We start from the raw sequence: 21173 nt of genomic DNA on the forward strand, positions 1-21173 counted from the left end.
AAAGGATGTGCTTAACGTTAAGCATGAGTGATCTCATTTACTTGAATTAACACAAGAGCGGGCTGTGATTTCAGTGGAATTATTCACCGGCTTCCATTAAACCTGCGCGCGAGCGCCTCGCTGAACGGGCGGTATGTTTAGCCATTAAGTTTTTAGCCAAGTGGAAAGTCTCAGGAGACTCCCAGCTCATTTCAGGAAGGGGTTTTGTGACGGCAGGCGTTGCGCCAGCGCGTCCCCGCGTACTCGAGGGCGCTGGTGAGGATCTTCTGCCGTCGGTGTCGGTGATACCCCACGGAGACGAGTTCGGGGGTTCTCCCGGACCTCAGGAGTAGCGTGGCCAGCCCAGGGTGGGGGTCACGTCGCTGCTTGGGTGGGAGGGACCCGAGAGGGACAGCCCTGTGTGGTTGGGGTAACATTGGAAGAAGCTACTGTGTGGGTCTCTTTTTTGAAATTTTTTTGTAGCCTCTGCATTTGAAAGAGCTTTCAGCATCATGAGGAAGTTTTAACAATAAACTGGATTATTTGACAATACTGGGAAAGACTTGGGGAAAGTGGAATAAAAACAGTTGCATCAGAAAAGAAATACTGGGAATTGTGAAATGTGGAGAGAGCATTTATATGCAAAATGTGCCCGTGACCTGGTTTTTGTCAGGGAAAAGGCAGGGTTGCGGTCCAGCTGGCCTCCTGCGTACGGAAGCCATGGCTGGCTACCGCCGGCCACCTCGCCCTCCCGGGGTGACTGCCAGGCTGTCCCTTGGGTGCGCAGATAAACGCCCCAGGAAAATGGGGGCTGAGACCCTCCTGCGTGGTGTTGCGAAGTCAGGAGGGGCTCGGAGGAGTCCTGGTGCTTTGGTCCATACCCCGAGCAGCAGGTTCCGCCACGGCCTAGCACGTGTGGTTCCTAGAGGCACCCTCACAAACAGAGGGGGAAAAGGGGTCAAAACACCCCAAAATGGGCTGCCTGGAGTGTCTCCCACCCCGTAATTTTCTATCAAATGATAGAGGAAAAGAGGGAAATGCCCCCTCCGTGCTTGGCTGTTGGAATGGGCTTTTCTGGAGGTACAAGAATGTGCGTAAATGCTTTTCTGCAGCAGAAGCCCAGGTGAGGTGGGGAGAGGTACATTTACCCCAAATCTGCCTTCTTGCTAGGTTTTCTCTGGTTTCATCATGTTTTATTTTTACTGGTTGACAATACCTGGTTTTGTGCTGGAGGTTTTGATGGGTTTTTAACTGGTACAGCTCAGTCACTTTTTAAAGTGTCGAGAAACACTGAGCCGCTGAAGTAATTTTTATGTTCAAACCTCAGGTTCCTGAGGGTCCGGTTCATTTCTGCTGTGAATTTAAATGAGTTAATTTAAGCAGTGGGTCAGAAGCCACTACCATCGTAGTAGCCCTGTGCCTGATTCTTAATTAAAGGCAACAGGAGATTAATTTGAAACATTAATTTAAAAGTGCCTATACAAAAGGAAAGAATTATTGCAATAAAGCCTAAAGAACTTTTTTGTCCCTAGATGTAGAAGACAGAACTAGCTCAGGGTCCTGGGGGAATGCAGGACATCCTAGTCCATCCAGGGTAAGTATATCTAATCTTTTTCCCCAAACCAGACTTCCTACATATGTAAATTTACAATCTTAAATACGAGTTTTACACCTGATTGCGTAGAAAAATGGGCATGCAAAGTCGGCTGTAGCCTGTCTTCTCTTTAAAATTGCTTTTTTCTTTTTTCTTTTTTTTTTTGAACATTTAAACCCGATTCTGTGATTGAATTTGGCACCTGCTCTGCTACTTCTAAAGGTAGCGAGAATGTTAATTAACCATTTTTTCTCGCTAGGCCCTATCAACCCCCGCCACTACTCAGAGTGCAGGTGGAGCAGAGATGATGTTACTGAATGTTTTGTTTCCCGCAGTTGGATTTTTAGGGCTTGTGGGTGTCACCGAGCCTGAGGATAGGGCCTCAACTTATCCCCGTGCTGGGGGCTTGCTGGCCACTCCCCGGCCACCTGTGGCCACCCCAGGGCCCACTCAGGGCAGCGAAGCTGGAGAGGGGCTGCCGGGTCTGTCCCAGCGTGGCAGGGCTGTCCCGCCGCGTCCCTGCCCTTCCCACTCACCCGCTCCGTGCCTCAGGCCGGGGGGTTTCAAGCTCTCCTTCTCTGGCAGGGGCTACAAGCCGGGTGGTTTTGGCACGTGTGTGTGTCCCCAACAGCTGGCACCGAGTGCGCTCCCCCTCAGGGGACGGCCGGCACCCCGCCGCTCCCCAGCCCGGCGATGCTTGGCGTGGCCTGGGGCTTGCGGGATAGCTGGGCTCAGTCCTTCTCCTTGTGGCTGGGGACAGTTACCCCAATTTTTTAGGCACCTCAGGAGCGAGAAGCGGTTCCCCGGGGAGGGAGGAAATGCTGTTTCCAGCAGAGCAGCACGGGCCTCGCCGGTCCCGCTCCACAGCCAGGGCATCCCCGGGGCCTGGCACGGCTGGTGCGTCAACACCAGGATGATTATTTCTATTTACTTCCTGCAAACGCATGAAGTACACTTAGGCTGGGCAAAAAGTGGCTTCGCTCTTACTTACGCCCTTATTTAAACAGTTTGTTTAAATTGCTTTTTAATTGTTTTCTAATTAACGTGAAGGATCGGGGCTGGCGAGCAGCGCTCCCGGGAGCTCCGTGCCCTCCAGTGTCTGTCTGGCGAGGAGAAACGTGGTTGCCCTGTTCATCTCCGGCCCGTCCTTTCCCCTCGGGGCAGGTCCTGCCCTTGGCGGATGGATGGGGGGTCCCCCACTTAGAGCGTGGCGAGGGGACCCCAGCCCTGCCGCCGAGGGAGGGAAGCCCGACACCTTTTCTTATTCCATCCTGCTTAGCATCCATTACGTCATTACTGCTCACATCTGTCAGTTTTATTTTTATCCCTTTTTTTTACTTGACACTTGTATTGCTTCCGAGGGAAAAATGTTTTGAAAAGTAAATTCTAAATTTGCACACACAATTATTTATGCATGCAAAAACTTGAATGTGAGTGTACAATTAAGTTTTGAGATATAAAGAAAAGAGCACAAGCCTGGGAAGAATTCTGGAGTTTCAATCAAGCCTGTGCATTAACTTGCAGTGTTATTCTGCAAACAGCCTGACCTCCCTCTTTCCTCCTTTGTGAAATGATGATGGTATTTCCACGTTGAGAGAATTAGTTTCTCGTGAGTTCTTCTGAACCAAAGAAACAAAACATTACATAACCGCTGCGCTTGGGCAATATCTGTAGTTAAATTTAAGATTTTGCTGATCGAGTGACTGAACGCAGAAGGTTACTCCAAGACTGTTTCGGAAATTAGGAGCCCGATCCTGGCAAGGATTTTACACGTCCTTGACTCTGTGGGTACTGAGGAGGAGTACTGAGGGGGGTGACAGGGCAGGAGGGGGTGGCTGCCCCTTGCTAGCCACCCACAGAATGGCACGCACAAAGGGTGAGTGGTACGTGGGGTGGTTTTTGCAGTGAGAAGTAACTTCCACGCCCACTGTGAAAAAAAATGAAATTTTTTTTGATAGTCCAATGCACGTATATAGCAGAGAGGTGATTAAGACAGCAAATTCCAACATTAAAATAGTTTGAAAAAGCAAAACGTTAAAAAGAGCATTTCTCTGCTATTCTTGGGCATGTTACGGGCAAGAAGACTTCTACGCTGAGAGGGCTTTATGCGGAATTGCCCTGCATGAAATTCCAAGGACCTCATCTCAGTCACCCATTCAGGATTATCCACACAGCAAAGTGAAGTCAATTACTAATGAAATAAAAATTTGAAACAGCTTTAAAAATGTTCTGGAACATATCTCTTCCAGCAGAATCAATAGGGGAAAACAGCAAAGGAAATAATATTTCTTCTAGCTGGCTTAAAAGTTAGGAGGGAAATACGGGCCTGTAGGTTGTGAAAAAATGCCATTTAAACTTGTAAAATTGTGTTTTTTCCTGATTTGTTAACAGAACTATGGAGATGGGACTCACTATGATCATATGGCGAGCAGAGACCTTGGGTCGCATGACAATCTCTCTCCTCCTTTTGTCAATTCCAGAATACAAAGTAAGAAATCAAATTTCCTAACTTGACCGCGTTGTTGAAAGTGGAATAAGTGAACCAGAAATAAAATCCTGAGGGCTTAAATCCCTCATCCTTATTTTTTGGGGGGTTGATTGTCCTCGGCGTAAGGGTGGGAACGTGCATTTTTAGTTTGATTTTTTTTTTTTTTTTTTTTTTTAAGCTATCATGCAAATCCGCGAATGTACGTCGATGATGTTTATCGAACAGACTCTGTTTTCTTGCTGTGAGAGGGATAGGGCTTTTGATGCAGGAGCTGCTGTATTTGCTGAAAGAGTTAAATGGTTGTTTCCTAAGGCTCAGCCTTTCGTTTTCAGAGAAGTGGTCAGTTGGCAGAGCAAATAAGGACATGCTCTGAACAGGACTTTTAAAGTAGAAAAGGATTTCTGAAAATCTGATAAATATACGTTCACAAAAGGGAACAGATAAATAACTGGTGAGGGACACTGGAGCCATTGTTTGTTTTGGAGCCTGATGGATCACTGCCTGCTGGGACCTGTGAGCTGCAGGCTCCTGGATTTCAGGCGAGGGCACTTGCAGCCTCTTCTGCTTTAGAGGAGTGAGATTTTGCCCAGGGCGTTTGGCAGGGACCCTCCTTCCACCCCACACCCCATGGTAGAAGGTTTTGACACCCCTGAATAATCATTTAGCTTAGCAGCAAACAGCATAGCAGTATGAAGAGAGGCTGTAATTATTTGTAAGTGAATGATAGCTACTTTCTTTATTACGGTTGATAAATGAGTTTGGTTAAAGTAAATATATGATGTAAAAATATTAGTAATGCTTATGCTTGGCCAAGAGCACACCCTTCTTCTGCAGTTGTCAATGAACTAACCAAATGCTTTGCTTTAAAGGGTTGAACGCGAGCCAAAAAAAACATGGAGCTGTAACTGCGATATATCATTCTTCAGCTCTAATATACGTCCCTAAAATATGCCTTGTCTTTTAATATTGGGAAATATCTGTGAGTTGTTTAACATATGGGACAATGTTGGAGCTTGTAGTCATTTGTATGTATTCACGTACAAAACATGGTTACAACAGTTTTAAAGGGTCTAATATAAGCCAAAAAAAGCATGGAAATTTCAACACTCCCTTCTTAACTCACGCCATGGGGCTTAGGTAGTGCGCAGAGACACTTTGCAAATAGCCACACACTTCTGTGAAACCCACTGGGCCGCGTGGTGCTTTCTAGTTTAACCTTTAATTTGAGTCTTTAGAACTTAAAAGTCTCTCTCTCTCTCTTCTGCCTGCCCTTGGGTTACAGAAAAATCTCTTTCCTGACTCTGATTGTTTTTGCCGGTCTTAGTGAAAATACAAGTTTTGCTTGGTTTAAGAAATAGTTGTTTTATAAAAACACATTCAGAGACGCCCGGTTAAAGAATTAAGCTGTGGAATACTCTGATGAGGACCTTTGGAAACGCTCATGTTTCCGGGAGGTCCCTCCTGTCACCGTCGGAGGGTTGGCCCGGCCCAGTCGTGGCCCCGCAGACCCGAGCGGGAGGCGTCTGCTCCAGCCCTCGGCAGCATCCGCGTGCTGCCTGCTCCCGGGGTGCCCTGAAAGTTTGTGGGTTTTGTGAGATTTGATAATTTGAGCTGCAGAGGAGACCGGTGACGTTCCTACACGCGGCGATTAATGCGTGTGCAAGCGTGTGGCGAGCGACCAGCGGCTTTTGGAAGGTGCTGTTGCGCAGTGATGTGTGTGCCGTCGGCTGCCTCCCGCGGGGGTTTGCAATCGTGCTTTACTACAATTCTCTGCTAATTAGAGTGGGCTCTTCTTATCGGGGCAGCCCTTTACTCCCTGGTTTTTCTCCGCTCCTGGGCACGGGGCTTTAGGCTGAAGGAGGAGGAGGGTTGGCTGTTGGGATGTGTGCACGTTTCCCTCCTCTCCAACGCCTCGGAGGGCCTTGGCTGGGAGGGCTGTTTCTGTGCCATGTGGGAATGGAAACCCTGACTGGCACCAGCGTGGTCTCTGTGGCCATCACTGTGGTCTCTGTGGCCATCACTGTGGTCTCTGTGGCCATCACCGTGGTCTCTGTGGCCCCCAACACGGCCTCTGTGGTTCCCAGGACCGTGCGTGTAAAGCCTTGCCCCAACAAAGACCGCTGGTCATGTCTGCGTTTGTGATTTGAGGAGAAATCTGAATGTTGGGGTGGCGAACAGTGCACGGTGCCGTCTCCTTGGGCTGCCAGCTCCTGACTCCTCTGACTCCACATGTATTTTATCATTTCTCTTTCTCTGGACTCCCCCACGGAAAGGGGCCCCTAAACACGGGTGTTACTCAGCTGGCACATGCAGAGTCACGCTGTAATTTTCTTTCCATGCTCTTCTCTTGGCAACTGATACAGAGTCAGACAATCATCTGATTTGAACTGGTTTTATACTGGTGTATACTGTGTACTTGGATGGAGTTGCTCCTCATTTGAGGCGGTTTTCCAGGCAAGAAGGACTTTGTTGTTATTGGGGATAGGTGTTACTGACCCCGTACCTGTGAGCCACAAATGTTGCGTTTTATTTTTCAGATATTTGTTTTTAAACTACATTTTTACGTGGCCGGTGTGTAGCAGGGAGCGTGTGCGTGCGGCTCTGGAGCAAGGCCTGTGGGGAGGAGCGGAGGGAAGGTGCAGAACTGTGTGCTTCACTCAGACTGCTCACGTGTGTTCAAACAGCTTGCTTTGTGTGCGTCCCGAGTCCCACCACCCTGCTAGGTGTTTTCTTAAGAGTATCTGACGAGTAGTTTTTTGGCTCAGCGATGACACGTGGCAGGGGCAGATAGCTGGTGTGGCCCATCAAGTGTCGCTTCCCATCTCCTCTCCCGTTTCCAGGCTTGTTCTTTGGGAACATCTCTTATCCTACTACTTGGAGTATCATGCTAGTACATCAGATCATTTACCAACGCGCAGTAACTTGCTTCTCACCTCCCTTACGGCTTGATGGAGCGTTTCACTGCAAGGATTAGATTGAGGTTTCAGGCGCTGCTGAAGAAAGCTGCCGGCTTATGTGGTGACCTTTGAATCTCATCTGGGTTAGTGGTTGATATTTTGATTTGGTTACTGTGGTCATATTGTGACAGCTGCTGGTTCATTAGAATTCAGTTCCTCTCCTCCGTTTGCCTACCAGGAATATTTAGGTTTGCATTGCTTCAAAGTGCTCTAACGACCCTGAATTCAGCCCGGCACGCCGCACAAGGTGAAGCATTGTGAAGGCTTTGGCTCCCCAGCCCGCCGGACAGGCAGGCACAGCGGAGGGGATGGGGGGGGAAACTTGCTGTGGGAGAAAACTTTCCCTGAGGTTTACAAAGCTGATTTAACCCAGTTGGTTGAGTGTGGTAAAAATGAGAATAGAAAAGATCAAAAGCGTTTTTTCTTATGTTGTTGCATGGACAGTCTGCGTTCTCCTCCCCTGCACATGTGATATTTCTGGTGTTCACAGGAGTGATTTTATATATCTTAGTGAAAAAGTTGCTACACTACTAATTAGAAGGCAGCATTTAATGTCCGCCGTTGCTTTAAGACTCTCTTAAGAGGACCCAAGGCCACTGAACGTAGATCTCTTAACACTTGTAGGAGTTGGTGGGTGATCTACTACGTGAAGACAAAAATCTTTGCCTGTGTTTATTTTCTCTTTCTATTGCTAAACCCGAAGCGAAGAGCAGATCCAGTGCCTTCCTCTGCCTTCCCTCCGGGCTGTCTGCTCCAGAGCTCTGCCCCGGGTTGGGCTCCTGCACGGCCCGTCCCTGACCCGCTGCTGGGAGGGCCGGCACGTGCCTTGCCCAGACTGGCACTTGTATCGCAAACAAAATGTTTTCCCCCCCGGTTCCTTCCCTTTTCCTTTAAAAAAATCTCCAAGCCCCAGTTTTCCTCTTAGTGTGGTTCTTTTGGTGGCTGCCTCTCAGGGGTGGAGTGGCTGAGCAGTGCCCCGAGGCAGGGCTGGTCCCCGGGGCTCCTGGGGAGCCCGGCTCGGCTCTCGCTCTGTGGCAAGTTGGCTAACGTCTTGGTGATCCAACCTGCCTGCCTAGTGATCTGTCTGAAGAGCGTGCGCTGTGTGTTTAGCAGGGATATTGTGAGATGGGATGAATTACTGTCTGGAAAACATCCTGAGTTCCTCGGATACCCCGTCTACGTGCCAATTTTTAATATTATTTTCAATGCTATGATAGCACTTGTCTCCGTACGAGTATTGCTGTGGCGTTTGCTTTTAATCCGTACAGCTTTGATTCTGTTACTGTTATTCTAAGTAGAACTGGAATTTTTGCAGATTAGTTAAGTTTACCCAACACAGCATTATAAGGCCTTGCTTTCAATTGCTAAACTGTAAACATTTGGGATGAAATTTTCCATGCTGTGTATCTGACTCAGCCTGATTATTATTTTTTTAACCTTCTGCAGAAATGATTTCAACATTTCCTAAAATGAGATTACGTTTCATCCTGGCACATTTTTGATTTTCTCAGTTAGTGTCTGGCACATCACGAACATTAATTCTTTTTCACACCACCTCTGTTATGTCAGGTGGCTTTGGTTCCCATTTTGCAGCTGGAGAAGTGAAGGTACGTGAGAAACCACGAGGGAAATGTCAAAAACTGTCCGGTAATTTTTCAGCTGTAAATTTGAAATGCAAAAGGGTTTGATGGTCTCTCAGTTCTTGTGTTCAGTGGCACCCAAAGATGCCAGTATTTGGGGAAATGGTGGTTGTGATGCTTCGTGTGGGTCGTCCACGTTGTGGGAACACACACTCGGTAGCCACTCACTTATCTTAGCGGTGTCTGCTTTTTTTTTTAATTGTTTCTAAAGCCCTCTTCAGGGCAGCGCAGTGTGGAGCAGCCTGGCAACTTATGGTTGATAGAAAACAAATAAACCAACTATTATATTTGGGAAAAAAAAGTAAATTCTGTGTGATACACAGAAAGAAACACGTGACGACTTTTTTAAAAAGCAGCCAAAGGTGAATGTTCAGCCATCACAAGCAGAACTGTGTTTTCCAGAAAAATCTGACTAGTTGCAGCATTAACTAAGATGAGTTTCAACAACAGAAAATCTGAGTGTAGTAAGTAAAAAGGTCAGGAACGGCCTTCGGAAACCAAAGAACTGGAAATCCCAGACTCCAGTTTTCATTTCAAGTGTTTTCCATTCGCGCAGCTGACCCGACCCAGCGCCTGCGCGGACGCTGCGTGGCCGGAGAGGGTCATCCCGTCGAGCCCTCTCCCCACGGCTGAGCCCCCAGGTGCTCCCCAGCCCCCTGGAAAATGGTCGGAGTGGCCTGCCCATCCTCGTTTCTCCTGGAAATGAGGCTGTTTGGGGTGGATGCAGGAGGGCTCCAGCTCCAGGACTGCTGAGGGGGGTTTAGGCTCTGGTATCTGAGCTCCTCACTGAGCAGGGCGGCTGCCCCATCCCCGGAGGATGCTCAGCTGTGGTGTGCCTGGGCTGCAAGAAGACCTCTGGCTTGGTCCTGTGGTTGTGGGTGGAAAAGGTGCCGGGTCTGCGAGCAGCGTTGGTATTTCTATAAATACCAGCTCTGAGCTAGAGAAGGTGAAGGGCTTGGAGAATCAATCCTGTGAGGAGGCAGGGCAGGAGCTGGGAGTGTTCAGTGTGAGGAGGAGGAGGCTGAGGGGAGCCCTCATCCCTCTCTGCAGCTCCTGACAGGACATTGCAGAGAGGCTGGGGCTGGGCTCTGCTCCCAGGGGATCGGGGACAGGACAAGAGGGAACGGCTGGAAACTGCCCCAGGGGAGGGTCAGGCTGGGCAGGAGGAGAAAATGTTTCCCAGCAAGAGTGGTCCGAGAGTGGAACAGGCTGCCCAGGGAGGGGGCAGTCCCCATCCCTGGGGGGGTTTCAGGGCCGTTGGGATGAGCTGTGGGGGATGTGGGGTAGGGGAGAACTTTGTAGAGTCGGGCTGAGGGTTGGACTCGATGATCCCGAGGGGCTTTTCCAACCTGAAGGGTTCTGTGAAGACGGGTCCCACCACACGGGACTGCTTCTTGCAGGCCAGTGCTCTCCAGCTTGTTGGAGGGGAGCTTTAGGGCTGCTTAGGAAAAGGTCTGAAGACCTGAATTCAGCTGCCAAGGTCGAGCTGTTTGGCTGGTTTGGTGTCGTGCCTCCAAATCTGCACCTGGCATCTCAGGTTGTTTGGTTCTATTTTTTTATTCACCTCCAAATTCACTCACCTCCCCTTAAAACCACCCTGGTGCATGCTGCGTGGATATAGGGGCCCACCGACCTAACTTTTGTTCTTCCCATCCCCACGTGAGTCCAGAAGGGAAGATCTGAGATGGGGTTTTCAACCTCAATCCAGGAAAAGCAATCTGTCGAGTTGTTTTGCCAAATCTAGAACTGTTTCACCCACCAAAATACGTCATTTTGGAAGTCTCCAAACTTTAAAAGCGGCACTAGTCTGGGAAATAAATGTGCTGCCTTGTGTGTTCTGAGACCTGGGCACTGTAAATGCATCTCCAAGAACTGAATTGTAGAACAGCAGCTGATTTCAGACAGTCTGTTCTGCTCAATGATGGACACGTATCTAAATTTACATGTAAGTTAAGGTTCTGTGTTCCTTCGTCCCCTTACCCAGGAACAGCTGGATGGGATTTCCTCCAGCCTTTTTTTTTTTTTTAGTCATTTCTGCACAACAAAGCAGAAGTGCTTCTGGATAACCCCGAGCAGCAGTTTGAGTTGAACTATGCAGGGTGTCAAGGCTGAGACCTGAGGAGCTTGGATGTCGCGCTTCAGCTTTCTAAGATAACCACAATGAAAATCACACGATTTACTGTCAACTGGGGCCTTGAAAGGTGCCTTAAAAATGCTTTGTAGACAACGCTGGCTCGTGTCTCCCTTCTTGTTGTGGAACGTGCCTGCTGCTTCTCTTCCCTCCCTTGCCTCTGCACAAAACTAACAGAAGGAATCGGTGCTGAGATGCATTTTGTAGATGTAGATATAAACATGTTACAGTTCCCAGTCAGGAGTTAATATATTTTGCAGCAAGTCAGTCTTGCGAGTGCTGCCAGTCAGGATTCTGAGCTTCAGCACTCAGCCCCAGCCTCTCGTAGAGTCCTGAAGAAAAGAAATTACAAGGACATTTCCATTTATTTGGGGAACGAGCAGCAGATGTATAAATAGAAACTGTAGACTGTGGCAATTAATGTCTGCACACTGAGCAAAGAATTGAAATATTATTTTGTACTACATAGTTTTCAGTGAAGTTTACATTCCATTGTGTTTTGTTCTTAAACAAGCCCCAGCATTTTTAATAAGTTATTTTGTGCGACGGTTGCATTCTGCGTAGCGCGGCGGGGACTAGAGCTGCGTGGAAAAATTTACATTGAACTGCAAATGTATGTGATCCGTAGTTGGAGTACAAATGGGAAGTTTGCAAAATCTTGCCGGAAGTTATCCTCCCCGGAGGCAGAAATAATCCTGATAATACTAATAATCCAGCCCTCTGTTCCGCAGGCCCTTCTGCAGACCCGCAGGTTTTCCAGCCTGCGTTGGGGTGGCCTTGGCGTGGGAATGGGGGCGTGCAGGGGGGAGTCACTGGCTTCAAACTGGGCGGTGATGGGTGATCCGGGTGAAGCAGGCGGCCAAAAACCTCCTGTCGGGCTTCACCTACCCAAAGCACAACCAGCACAGAGCTCCCAGGCCCCGTTTTTATCTGCTTGAGACCCACATTTTCAGCGTTGGAAGCACATTAATAGAGAAATGGCTTTTAAAGTTCCATCCAGAAGGTGCTTTAATGGTTAATGAGCTTCTGCCCTTTATACAGGTGAAGGGAGTTTGTCTTTTAAATCAGCCTTTGCTGCTGTTCTCCAGCTGAGCTGATATTAGTGGCAGAGGGTATTTGAGCTCACACCTGTTTGAGCATTAAAAGAAAACCTCTAAGTGACTTCCTTAAAATATTCATAGAGAGGAAAAAATTCAATTTCTAGAAAATCTTACCCCATCAGGAAAACCATTGATAGGAATTAAAAAAAAAAAAAAAAAAAAAAGCCAAAAAAACCCCCAAACCACCAAAAAAACCCCCCTGGGTTTGTAAATGAGTTAAAATCTTCCTCTTTCCCCCCTGTCCCAAGTCGTTTGCAGGCCCGTAATCAGTGAGCACACACCTAAAGGTAGCGGCGTGCTGCGGGGGGACACGACTGGCCTGGATGTGGAATGGATTTGCATTACAGCTGGAAAGTATACATGTGGGAAAATCTGTGAAACAAAACAAATTTGTTGAATTACTGGGTCATTTACATAGCTGCTCCAGTCATGGTCTGTTAAACAGGCAAAAACAATGGTTTTGTTATGCTCTCTAGTTAAGGCACAGAATGTGTAAAACAATGCCGAGTTAGCTGGATAATTAATAATCACTTTGAGCCCGTACATACCTTAAGTCTGAACTTCCCAGCCTATAAAGATCCCAAGTCGATGAGGCGTTAGCGAAATAAGATCAACTTCTTTTGTTAGGTCTTGGTGTATTCTCCTACAAAATAAAAATCCATAAAGCTGCAAGCGTTGGGCTCGGGGCTGGCTGAGCCTTAACGCCAGACTACATTCAGGCTCAGGCACAGGCTGGGCTTAGGCTGCGTGTTGTTGGTCAGGACTAACTGCCGTCCGCGTTTCCCTGATGGGTTTCTTCTGAGGCTTTTCTCTCTTATCTAAGGACATGTCCAGGAGAGAAAATAATCACTGCTTTCTGTAGGAAGATGTGATAGCCTGAAAGGAAAAAAATAACTCCTGTAGTTACATTTTTAATTCTCTTTCTCAAGACTACTTCTGACAGTTTCTGTAACGACTCCTCTATTCTTGTCCCCAGCCTTCAGCCTCTAGTGCTGCTCTGGATTTAGCACATTTGGTCAGATGCACAGAATATACAAAATCAAATATAAAACAGTTCCAATGAAAATGATAAAAAGGGTATGACAGGAGGGTACAGTAATTCTCTACAGCATCATGCCAATAGATACATCTTACCAGATGGCCTGAATTAAGGGCAGCACCAGTTCTCACACTGTACAAGGCTGATGGTATACTGGGTCCGTGCTTTGATCCTTGTACCATGTGAAATAAAAAGATATGGAGCATGCATTTAACAGGAACCATCAGTACTTTAATTAGATTATATTTCTTTTTAACTGAAATCAGAGTACTCCGATACGTTTCTTCAGTCTGCGAACTTTTTACTATGTGATTGTGGTCTTGAGCATATTCACAATAGTTCTAAAAAGAGTACAGAATGAGAAGGGATGGAGGGGTCTGGGAAACGAACGTGCTGACTAAATGCGATAAAGAAGAAATTAGGCCAACGATTAAATACTAAAAAGAGTAGCGTTGCGTGCGTGTGTATATATGTACGGGTGTGAATTCTCTGGGAAAAGCAGTTTTAATTCATTCTTGGTGAGGAAGCTATGTTAAACAGACCAAGACTTCAGTTACAAGCACTTCGAATTTGTTGCTTAAATACCTTTTAATTACAATATCTATATCAACTAGTACAGATCCTTTCTACTCTTTATATTTTCCTTTTTACATGCCACTAGAATTGAAGATGCCTGATTCTGGTTCATGTTGCCAGCAAATTCCGTTTTTCCAAAATATACCTTCTAGGAGAATATTTTTTTTTCTCTTCCTAAATTTTAACTTTCATGTAAATCTCACAGCCAGAAATTCGGCCAAAACTGGTTTTGGAATCAGATTACAAATCTCCCCTGGGATGTGGAGCAGCACCCGGAAGGTAACTGAAAATCTGAAGAGAGACCTTGTTTTAGGAACTGTTAAGTGGAGAAGCTTGTAGGCATCAGTAGAAGTTGGTGCAGTGGCTGGAATCTGCTTAATCATTCATTATTTCAGCTAGAAAAAACATAACCAAAAAAAATGGAGGAAAGAAGAAACTTGAGCAAATTAGTGAAACTTTAGGAATGGCAAGGTGGCGCCGTGTAACGCAACATTGAGGGGAATTGGTACCTACTGAAAAATAAACGTAGCAAGTGTATTCTGCACAGCCATGCTAGGAATAAATAATATGATGAAGAGCATACTTACATCCTAATGTAGAAGAACAAGCATAGCAAAAAGTAATCGTACCAAAGGAAGGCAAGAATATAAGATATGAAACATCAAGTTCAGAGAACGTGTGGAATGAGGTTCAGTGTTAAAAAATAATCTGAAAGCAAAGAGAGAAAGAAGGGAACAACTGTACATGAGGTTAAGATAAATAATCATGAAAGATTATTGCAATGCATAAAGAAGAGGAGGTCAGTAAAGTAGATTTTAGGACCTCTTAGAGATGGAAAGGGTAATTTATTGACAGATGATGTAGACACTGCTAAAAAATAAATGGATTTTTCGCCTCAGTGTTCACAAAAGAGGATGGGGAACAGATGCCAGAATCAGATATAAATTTCCCAGGAGAGAGGCAAGAAATATTGAAGGAAATAGGGATTATTCCAGAATGGGTGATCACACGGTGGGTGAGAACATCAGTAGATGGATTAAACTCTATAGAGGAGCAATCACAGAATTCTTAAATAAGAAAAGAGAAAGGACTATTTTATGTCTGTGGGGAGGAAACCAACCAACCAGCCAACCCCCCTCCATTCCTTGGTGTCCTCAGGTGCCCACAGGGATAACCGGGAGGGGAGCTCTGGGTTTCACCACGGCAGCACAGCGTCCCGTAAGGACCTTATCGACAAGTTCTGTGCGTGACTCTCTTCTAGTTATTTGAAAATCATTTTAAGTACTTACATTTTACTATGAGGAGTCCAGCCTCCACAAAACATACCGTCCTGTATGGCAGGGAGAGTGAACCTGGGGCCGTCCATAAGCTCTGTCGGGTCAGGAGGAAATTTCCTTTGAGGAAACCATCGCAGATAGCAAACGCGGGTGAAGCGTTTCCAGGTTCTGCTATACGGTGTCTGAAAATCCTCGATACCTTCTAGTTCTGCCCCAGCGAACTTATTCTTCGTCTGACGGGGAGGTTGATACACATGGTCTGAGGTTCACATTTGAAGGCGAGATGCCTCAGGCCCCACAGCTGGAATGTTTTCATCTCGGTGGTCTGTAGGAGTACGTCAGGCCAGGCCATACACGCCTCCGTTTTGTCGTTGCATTTACGCTCAGGTTCAGAGCTGACGCTCAGCCAGTCTGGACCCGGGTCTGTGAAGATCTAATATCCAAAGTTTTGATGCTCTTCTTTCTGAGCCTCTTAATGATCTGGAACGATCATGCTGTTGCTGGCAGAGTCTTCAGTGAACTTGAGCAAGCTTCACACTTTTATGAATGACTGAAGTGTTCAGTGTAACAATGGAGTTTCATCTCCGTCGTCTTCCCGGTCTCATCCTCGAGTCTCGTGTTTCTTCAGAGGCATTTTTGCTTTCACAAATTAGCTATCAGAGGTTCTCATGCCTCTTCCTGGTCCAGATTCATTAGTTTCTTGTACTCATTAGGCTTGGCTGTCTTCACAGGAGCGGTGTCTGAGTGTCTGGCAGGCAGTGGCACTGGAGCTAGAGGCAGAATGAGATGCTTGATTTCCATCAAACAGGCAAACGTCAAAACTGAGGGAGGGAACGGGTAGAATTATTTAACAGCAGAGCTAAGCTGTTGCCAGGGCTGTGGACTTAAGGCTCGTGGTCTTCTGCAGCCTATACATTAGAAGAACATCCATTAAAATTTACCAATGTTTGGTGGATTGTGAAAAAAGCAACAGAAACTGAAAGTGAACTTAGATTGTCCATCTGGCAGAGGAGATCTTTAACATTCGGATACCGAGCTGACTCAGCAAAACACTTTTTTTTTTTTTTTTTAAACCTTGCAATACTTTAGAGGTAGAATCCAGATCAAAAAAGATTTCACGTCCCCCAGGGAGAAGTTTCTCCCCAGTACCTTTTATGGCTTTTGCAGAAGACCAAACCCTTTCTTCTGTCCCCCTCTTCCCAAATGCAGTTGCTGGCAGATTTTCTCCGCTAGTTTCTCATCTCTGCAGCTGCAGAGCAAACGTTCCAGCAGAGAGGCAGTTGTGCCTTCATCTCATCTTCCTCCCTTGACCTACAGACTGGAAATGGGCTTTGCTCCTGCTGGTCACCCTGAGGGGACACACCTTCTGGTGCCTCCACCCACCCGCTCGGGCAGTGTCTGAGGTGATGACCCTACCTAAGGAGTGGAAGTATGTTTAGCAGGCTGATGGAGCTCAGCCTAAACTTAACTAGACCTTCCTTTTAAGGATTTTCTCCCAACTTCTGCTGGCAAAGTAAAATAGCTCGTAGATCCACTGTAATTTGGATAATACTTGGTCATGCCTGCTTATTGCAGCATGCTTTGGCTTCGGTAGCCTTGTGTTTCCCCACCAACCTCTGCAGTAACATCTCTTGGGGTGCAAGGGATTGCAGAGGAATCTCTGAACAGGTGATAAATTCTCTCATAATCCCCGTTTTTGTGGACGGAAACACCCAAATGCAACCAGAGGCTGAGCTTCTTGCCTGTAGCCCTCCTCTTGTCCGTGTTTCAATTCCTAGAGCTCCCTGCCGCTCTCCTGGTCATGACCAAATAGCATCCTTAGTGCTCAGTTTAGTCAGCGTCCTAAATCCACTCACTGGAATCCTGGCTTTCTGTTGATGGAAACTGCAGAAAACCAAGCGCTTTTGGATCATGAATGGCTACAGAAATAAATCCCACATAAAATTATATCCTTTTTCCTACAGAGCATGCCCAGGTTACGTTGGTCTGCTAGACTTAGGGGTGTTCACTTGAGGATGAGTTTCATTATAGGGGCACTTTGGCCTCTGTTGTTAATACAAAAGTCAACTCTCCATGCCCACAAACAAGAATTCCCATATGTATAACACACCCAAAGTTCCAGCCGTCTTAACACATATTCTGTGCCTTTTTGTTGTGGTTGGATTCAAGGCAACGGAGCTCCAGCCTTTGCATCTTGGAGCTTCTCTTGACTACGTTTTGAAAATTCACTCTTGAGTTGTTTCTGTTTTTTTGCAGAACAGAGTAAGAGAGTTTTATCCCATCCAGAGTACTTGGCTTTACTCGGCGCAGAGTGTGCTTGTTGTTAGGTCAAGCTGGGGAGTTCCCTTCGTGCCCCCCCTTTCTGGGGGTAAGCTGGGGAGGGGATGGCAGGTTAGCGAGGCGAGAGTAAGGAGCTGTTGGGTAGGCTTATAGGCGAAGCACGGCAGAATGAGCTGGGTCTTGTTTAACTCCATCGTTTAAATAGCCAGTCCTCCTCGGTGTGTTTTGTTTGACTAGGTTTCACCTCTTTGTATGGCAGAACTATTCTTTGTCTGACTTTGATATTTTTTTTTTACATGTGAAATGGTTTTGATCACATTATATGGAGCTGTCATCACACCCCGAACAGTTGCAGTTTCTGTGCCTGCTCATGTGGTGCACACCTGTAACATGTTGGGAACGGACTTGGCTTTGAAGCTAGACTTGTTCTCTCATAAGAGTCCACATATTTCTTCCATCATGTAATGAGATTTGCTGATGATACAAAACTGAGGGGAGCAAGCTGCACTTAAAAGAGAGGCAATATAAAATACAGCTTTGGCCACAGTCCTGCGCTTGGATCCGTGCAGGAGGAGTCCTGCCACAGCGCAGAGCCCTGTTGACTTGAGCACAGCGCTGGGTAGTAATAAAAATCTGCTCGCGAGCTATCGTTTGCTTTTTTAACACTTTCAAGATTTTAAAATGCAGAGTTAAATAATGACTTAAACTGAGAGTGAAAGTAAAAGGGGAGGAAGGGAAAGATGTGCTGGTGGAAGTGTTGGAAAAAAACTGGTGGTTCAGATGCCAGGAGATTATTCCAAGGAGTGGCGAGTGGATGTCCCTCTTCTCCTGACTGGAGATGGAGAGCAGCCGGCCCGTGGTAGGAACAAGGGTGATGGGGAGGATCTTGGGGAGGCTTTAAAAACGTTCAAAGGACTTTTCTGATTCAGCTACCGAGATGAAAAAGGAGGGAAGGAGGGTAACGTGAACCTGCTGCTGCTCTGATGCGTTAAACAGAAGAGAAACTAGGCCGAGCACCAAAGGGAAGAGGAACCCGCGGCCGGCTTTCATGGCTGGGCCGGGGGTTGAGCTGGGAAGAGGGCAGCGGAGCCAAGGGCCCGCTCCCGGCGCCGGGTCCCGTTGCGAGGCTGAGCGGGGCCGCAGGGTGAGGCCCTTCCGCGTTCTGCGTAGCTTCGTGTTGCTGTTTAATGGGGAGAGACAGAGCTGCGGGTTGATGGAAACCAGCGCATTTAAACCTTCACCCAAATACAAAACAGGTCTGGTTTTTCTTTTGGGGGTTTTGTTGTTTTGGTTCCCCCCCCCGTCCCTTCCACCCACCCACCCTGAAGCTAATGGTCTGAGATTCATGAGCAAAGGTTGAATAAAAGTCAAAGGAAACTATTTTGGCACTTTATAAGGGATGAGTGAGGCCACATCCGTAATCCTGTGCACGGTTCTTGTCACCTTATTATTAGAGCTGTGTAAATCTGGCAAGGATTTGTATTTGCCAAATATACCTCTGGCCTAGATTTGGGCTTATATTTGGAATTCAGGCCAGTTTTAACGCCTGTGCAGTTTGTAATTTTTGCCAGTTTTAAGCAAAATAACAGGAAGAAGGATAATGAAGGACAGAGGAGTCAGGAAAGCTGAGAACTAAGAAAGGAAGGAACTAGAAAAAGAGAAGAAAAAAAAAAAGGACAAAGGCATACGGAGTCCATTCCTTCTTTCCTACTTTTTCCGCAGCCCTTCTTTAACACATCCTCTCTCTTTTTCCCTTTCATGCTTCGTTGTTGCCCTCTCTGAATTTAGAAGAATTAAATAAATTCAGCCCCTTTTTTCTGCTCTGCTTGTGCTCTCACATTTGTTTTTTAATTTGCAAACTTCTCCCTTAACCTCTCTCTCATAAATTCCTCCCCGCCCCCCCGCCTTCATTTCTTTTCCTGTGCCCCAGAGTCCCTTGGTGGATGTGCTGGCTGTGAAAATTTTCCTGGTCCGCATATCCTCTCCTGATGCACAGATGCTTTGATGTACACGCATACCAGGAAGATTAAAATTCTAAGGACTGAAAAGTATTGCACTCGCGTTCATGAAATAAGCCTGGCGAACACGCTGGTGAGACAGAGAGAGATTATTTGCTGATGTTCTCTCATCCTGTACGTAGGTCAGGTGAAACATGTCCCTGAGAGCAAAGAGCCCCCCGGGATTTGCCCCCTGAAGGTCTCCTCGCTGCGCTGTCGGGGTGAGGGCGCAGGAGCTGCTTTCCCTGTGGGCTGCTCCGGGTGTACCGGGCTGAGTGGATTTTGCTCAGTGAAGGGTAGAGAAGCTGCGACTTCCCCAAGGTCAACAGGACAATCAAAGGCAGGACTGGAACAAAACCCAGAAATGAGGTGCAAGAAGCCCGGATTCTGGCTGTAGTAATGCTGATCTCCTGCTCAAGTTTGCGATTTTGTGTTAGTGCGAGCTCAGAGTTTTACCTGAAGGCACTTAAATTGCAGGTTTTAAGTACAGCGTGAGCCTGCTGCTCCTCCTCCTCTGCCTTGCTGCCTGTCATTACCCACCGCAGAGACCCCGGCAGAGGCAAGTGCTCTGCGTTGGTTCCCCCCCTGCCCTCAGCAGCTCACAATCATTTCAGTTTGGAAAAGCCCTCGAAGATCCTCCAGTCCAAGCATGAACCTCACCCTGACCGTGAGGGGACCCCGCCGGGGGCTCGTCCCCCCGTGCTCGGCCGCGGGAGCGGGGCTGGAGGCGCTGCCTGCAGGTGTGGGTGTGCAGAGAACCCGGGTCTGCGCGGGCTTTCCTTAGAGATAATGATCTCTCTGGTACGGTTGCATTGGCTGGGTGGAGCCGGTTTATTGCATTATTTGGTTACCTTCCTCGGTGGTGATTCATTGATTATTAACACGGCGTAGGAATAATACGGGAATAGAGAAGGTGGCAGAGCGAGGAGCTAACGTCAGCCTCGACGTCGAGAACTCCCTGGCTCAGAGGGGGAAAGGCAGGTTTGCCTCCCGCGGGGAGGGCGGGATTGCAGAGGGTCCCTTCGGAAGGTTGGGGGGACGTGGCGAGGCTATTTGATCTGGTGACAAATACGAAAGCGGTCACAAGCCCTGAGCTGAGCAAAGGCCAGATGGGAAAGGAATGGCAGAAGTTCTCCTACAGGGAAAAGAATCAAGGGCCGCGTTAATGGCCAGCATTAGGGCCGGATCCTATCAGAAGTTAAAAATAGAAACGTGGCGGTATTTGGAATCAATGTCCTGGTTAGCGGGTTGGTCACAAGCACAAACCGACCCGGGGAGGTTTGCCTACGTCCTGAAATTTCTTGTCGTACGCGCCCCGGCCTTGCGCTCGCTGGACCGTCCCAGGCGGGCTCTGAGTGAGAGGGCTGGGGTATTTTTCTTGAAAAATACTATCTCTGCGTATCCCTTGTGTGCTTTTGGGACTGTGCGCTTCTTTCGTCAGGCGCGTGTGGCAAACTGCTACCTTTTCATAACTTTTTGACACCTGAACTTGCAAGACTCCCTTGCCCTCCCTTGCCAGTTTGCATTTTATCGGTGTTAAAAGCTTTGCTTCTCCCCTGCCCCCGGCCTCCTCCCGGCCTGCCGGCATCCAACGCGTGACCCGCTACGCTCTTCTCGGCAGCTCTGGCACGAGGCTCATCAGGAAAAGCAATCTCCAGGAATAAAGCAGCTATTTCCCATCCCCGGGTAGCCGCAGCAGCAGGGGTGCGCCGCGGAGGTGCACCGCGGCACGCACCGGCTCGGCAGCAGCAACCCATCATTATTTCTCAGGTTTTAGAGATTTACCTGTTGTGCTCAGCGTAACAAAAGAAATGAAATCTCTGTAATTATACTGGAAAGGGGAGGAGATGGCGTTTTAGTGCCTTTGATCTAGAGCTAGAATAGGCTCAGCTTTTGGAAATTTAATTTGAAAGAATTCAACATACGCATCTGCTTTTTGTACCACAGTTTCTTTTGAGCCAGAAAACAGAAATTTATTAATGCAAATGTGTGGATTCTGTTCGTTGGTAGAGAAGGGAGCCCATTCAAAACATAACTTGACTCTTTTTCTTTATATAGCACTAGAAAAATCTTAATAGGTACGATGGGTGCGAGCGTTACGGAATTTATAGACAA

The 21173-nt window shown here is 47.4% G+C and overlaps 1 protein-coding gene across 22 annotated transcripts in view; it reads left to right on the top strand.

Annotated features, from left to right (window-relative positions):
* Window positions 1–21173, top strand: part of TCF4 (transcription factor 4) — a 238988-nt gene that overhangs the window by 77099 nt on the left and 140716 nt on the right. For 19 of the 22 annotated variants that reach the window (XR_012635482.1, XR_012635483.1, XM_074931270.1 and 16 more), the window contains 2 exons: window positions 1512–1573; window positions 3965–4061. The exons of the other annotated variants lie outside the window; for them this stretch is intronic. Coding sequence is in view for 17 of the 19 variants with exons in the window: in XM_074931270.1 (XP_074787371.1) it covers window positions 1512–1573; window positions 3965–4061 (159 nt within the window). In the remaining 2 variants the exon portion in view is untranslated. The remainder of the gene's footprint in view (window positions 1–1511; window positions 1574–3964; window positions 4062–21173) is intronic. 22 annotated transcript variants of the gene reach the window in all.

Source organism: Athene noctua, chromosome Z (assembly GCF_965140245.1).
Source record: "Athene noctua chromosome Z, bAthNoc1.hap1.1, whole genome shotgun sequence".
In the NCBI taxonomy this organism is placed as follows: Eukaryota; Metazoa; Chordata; class Aves; order Strigiformes; family Strigidae; genus Athene; species Athene noctua.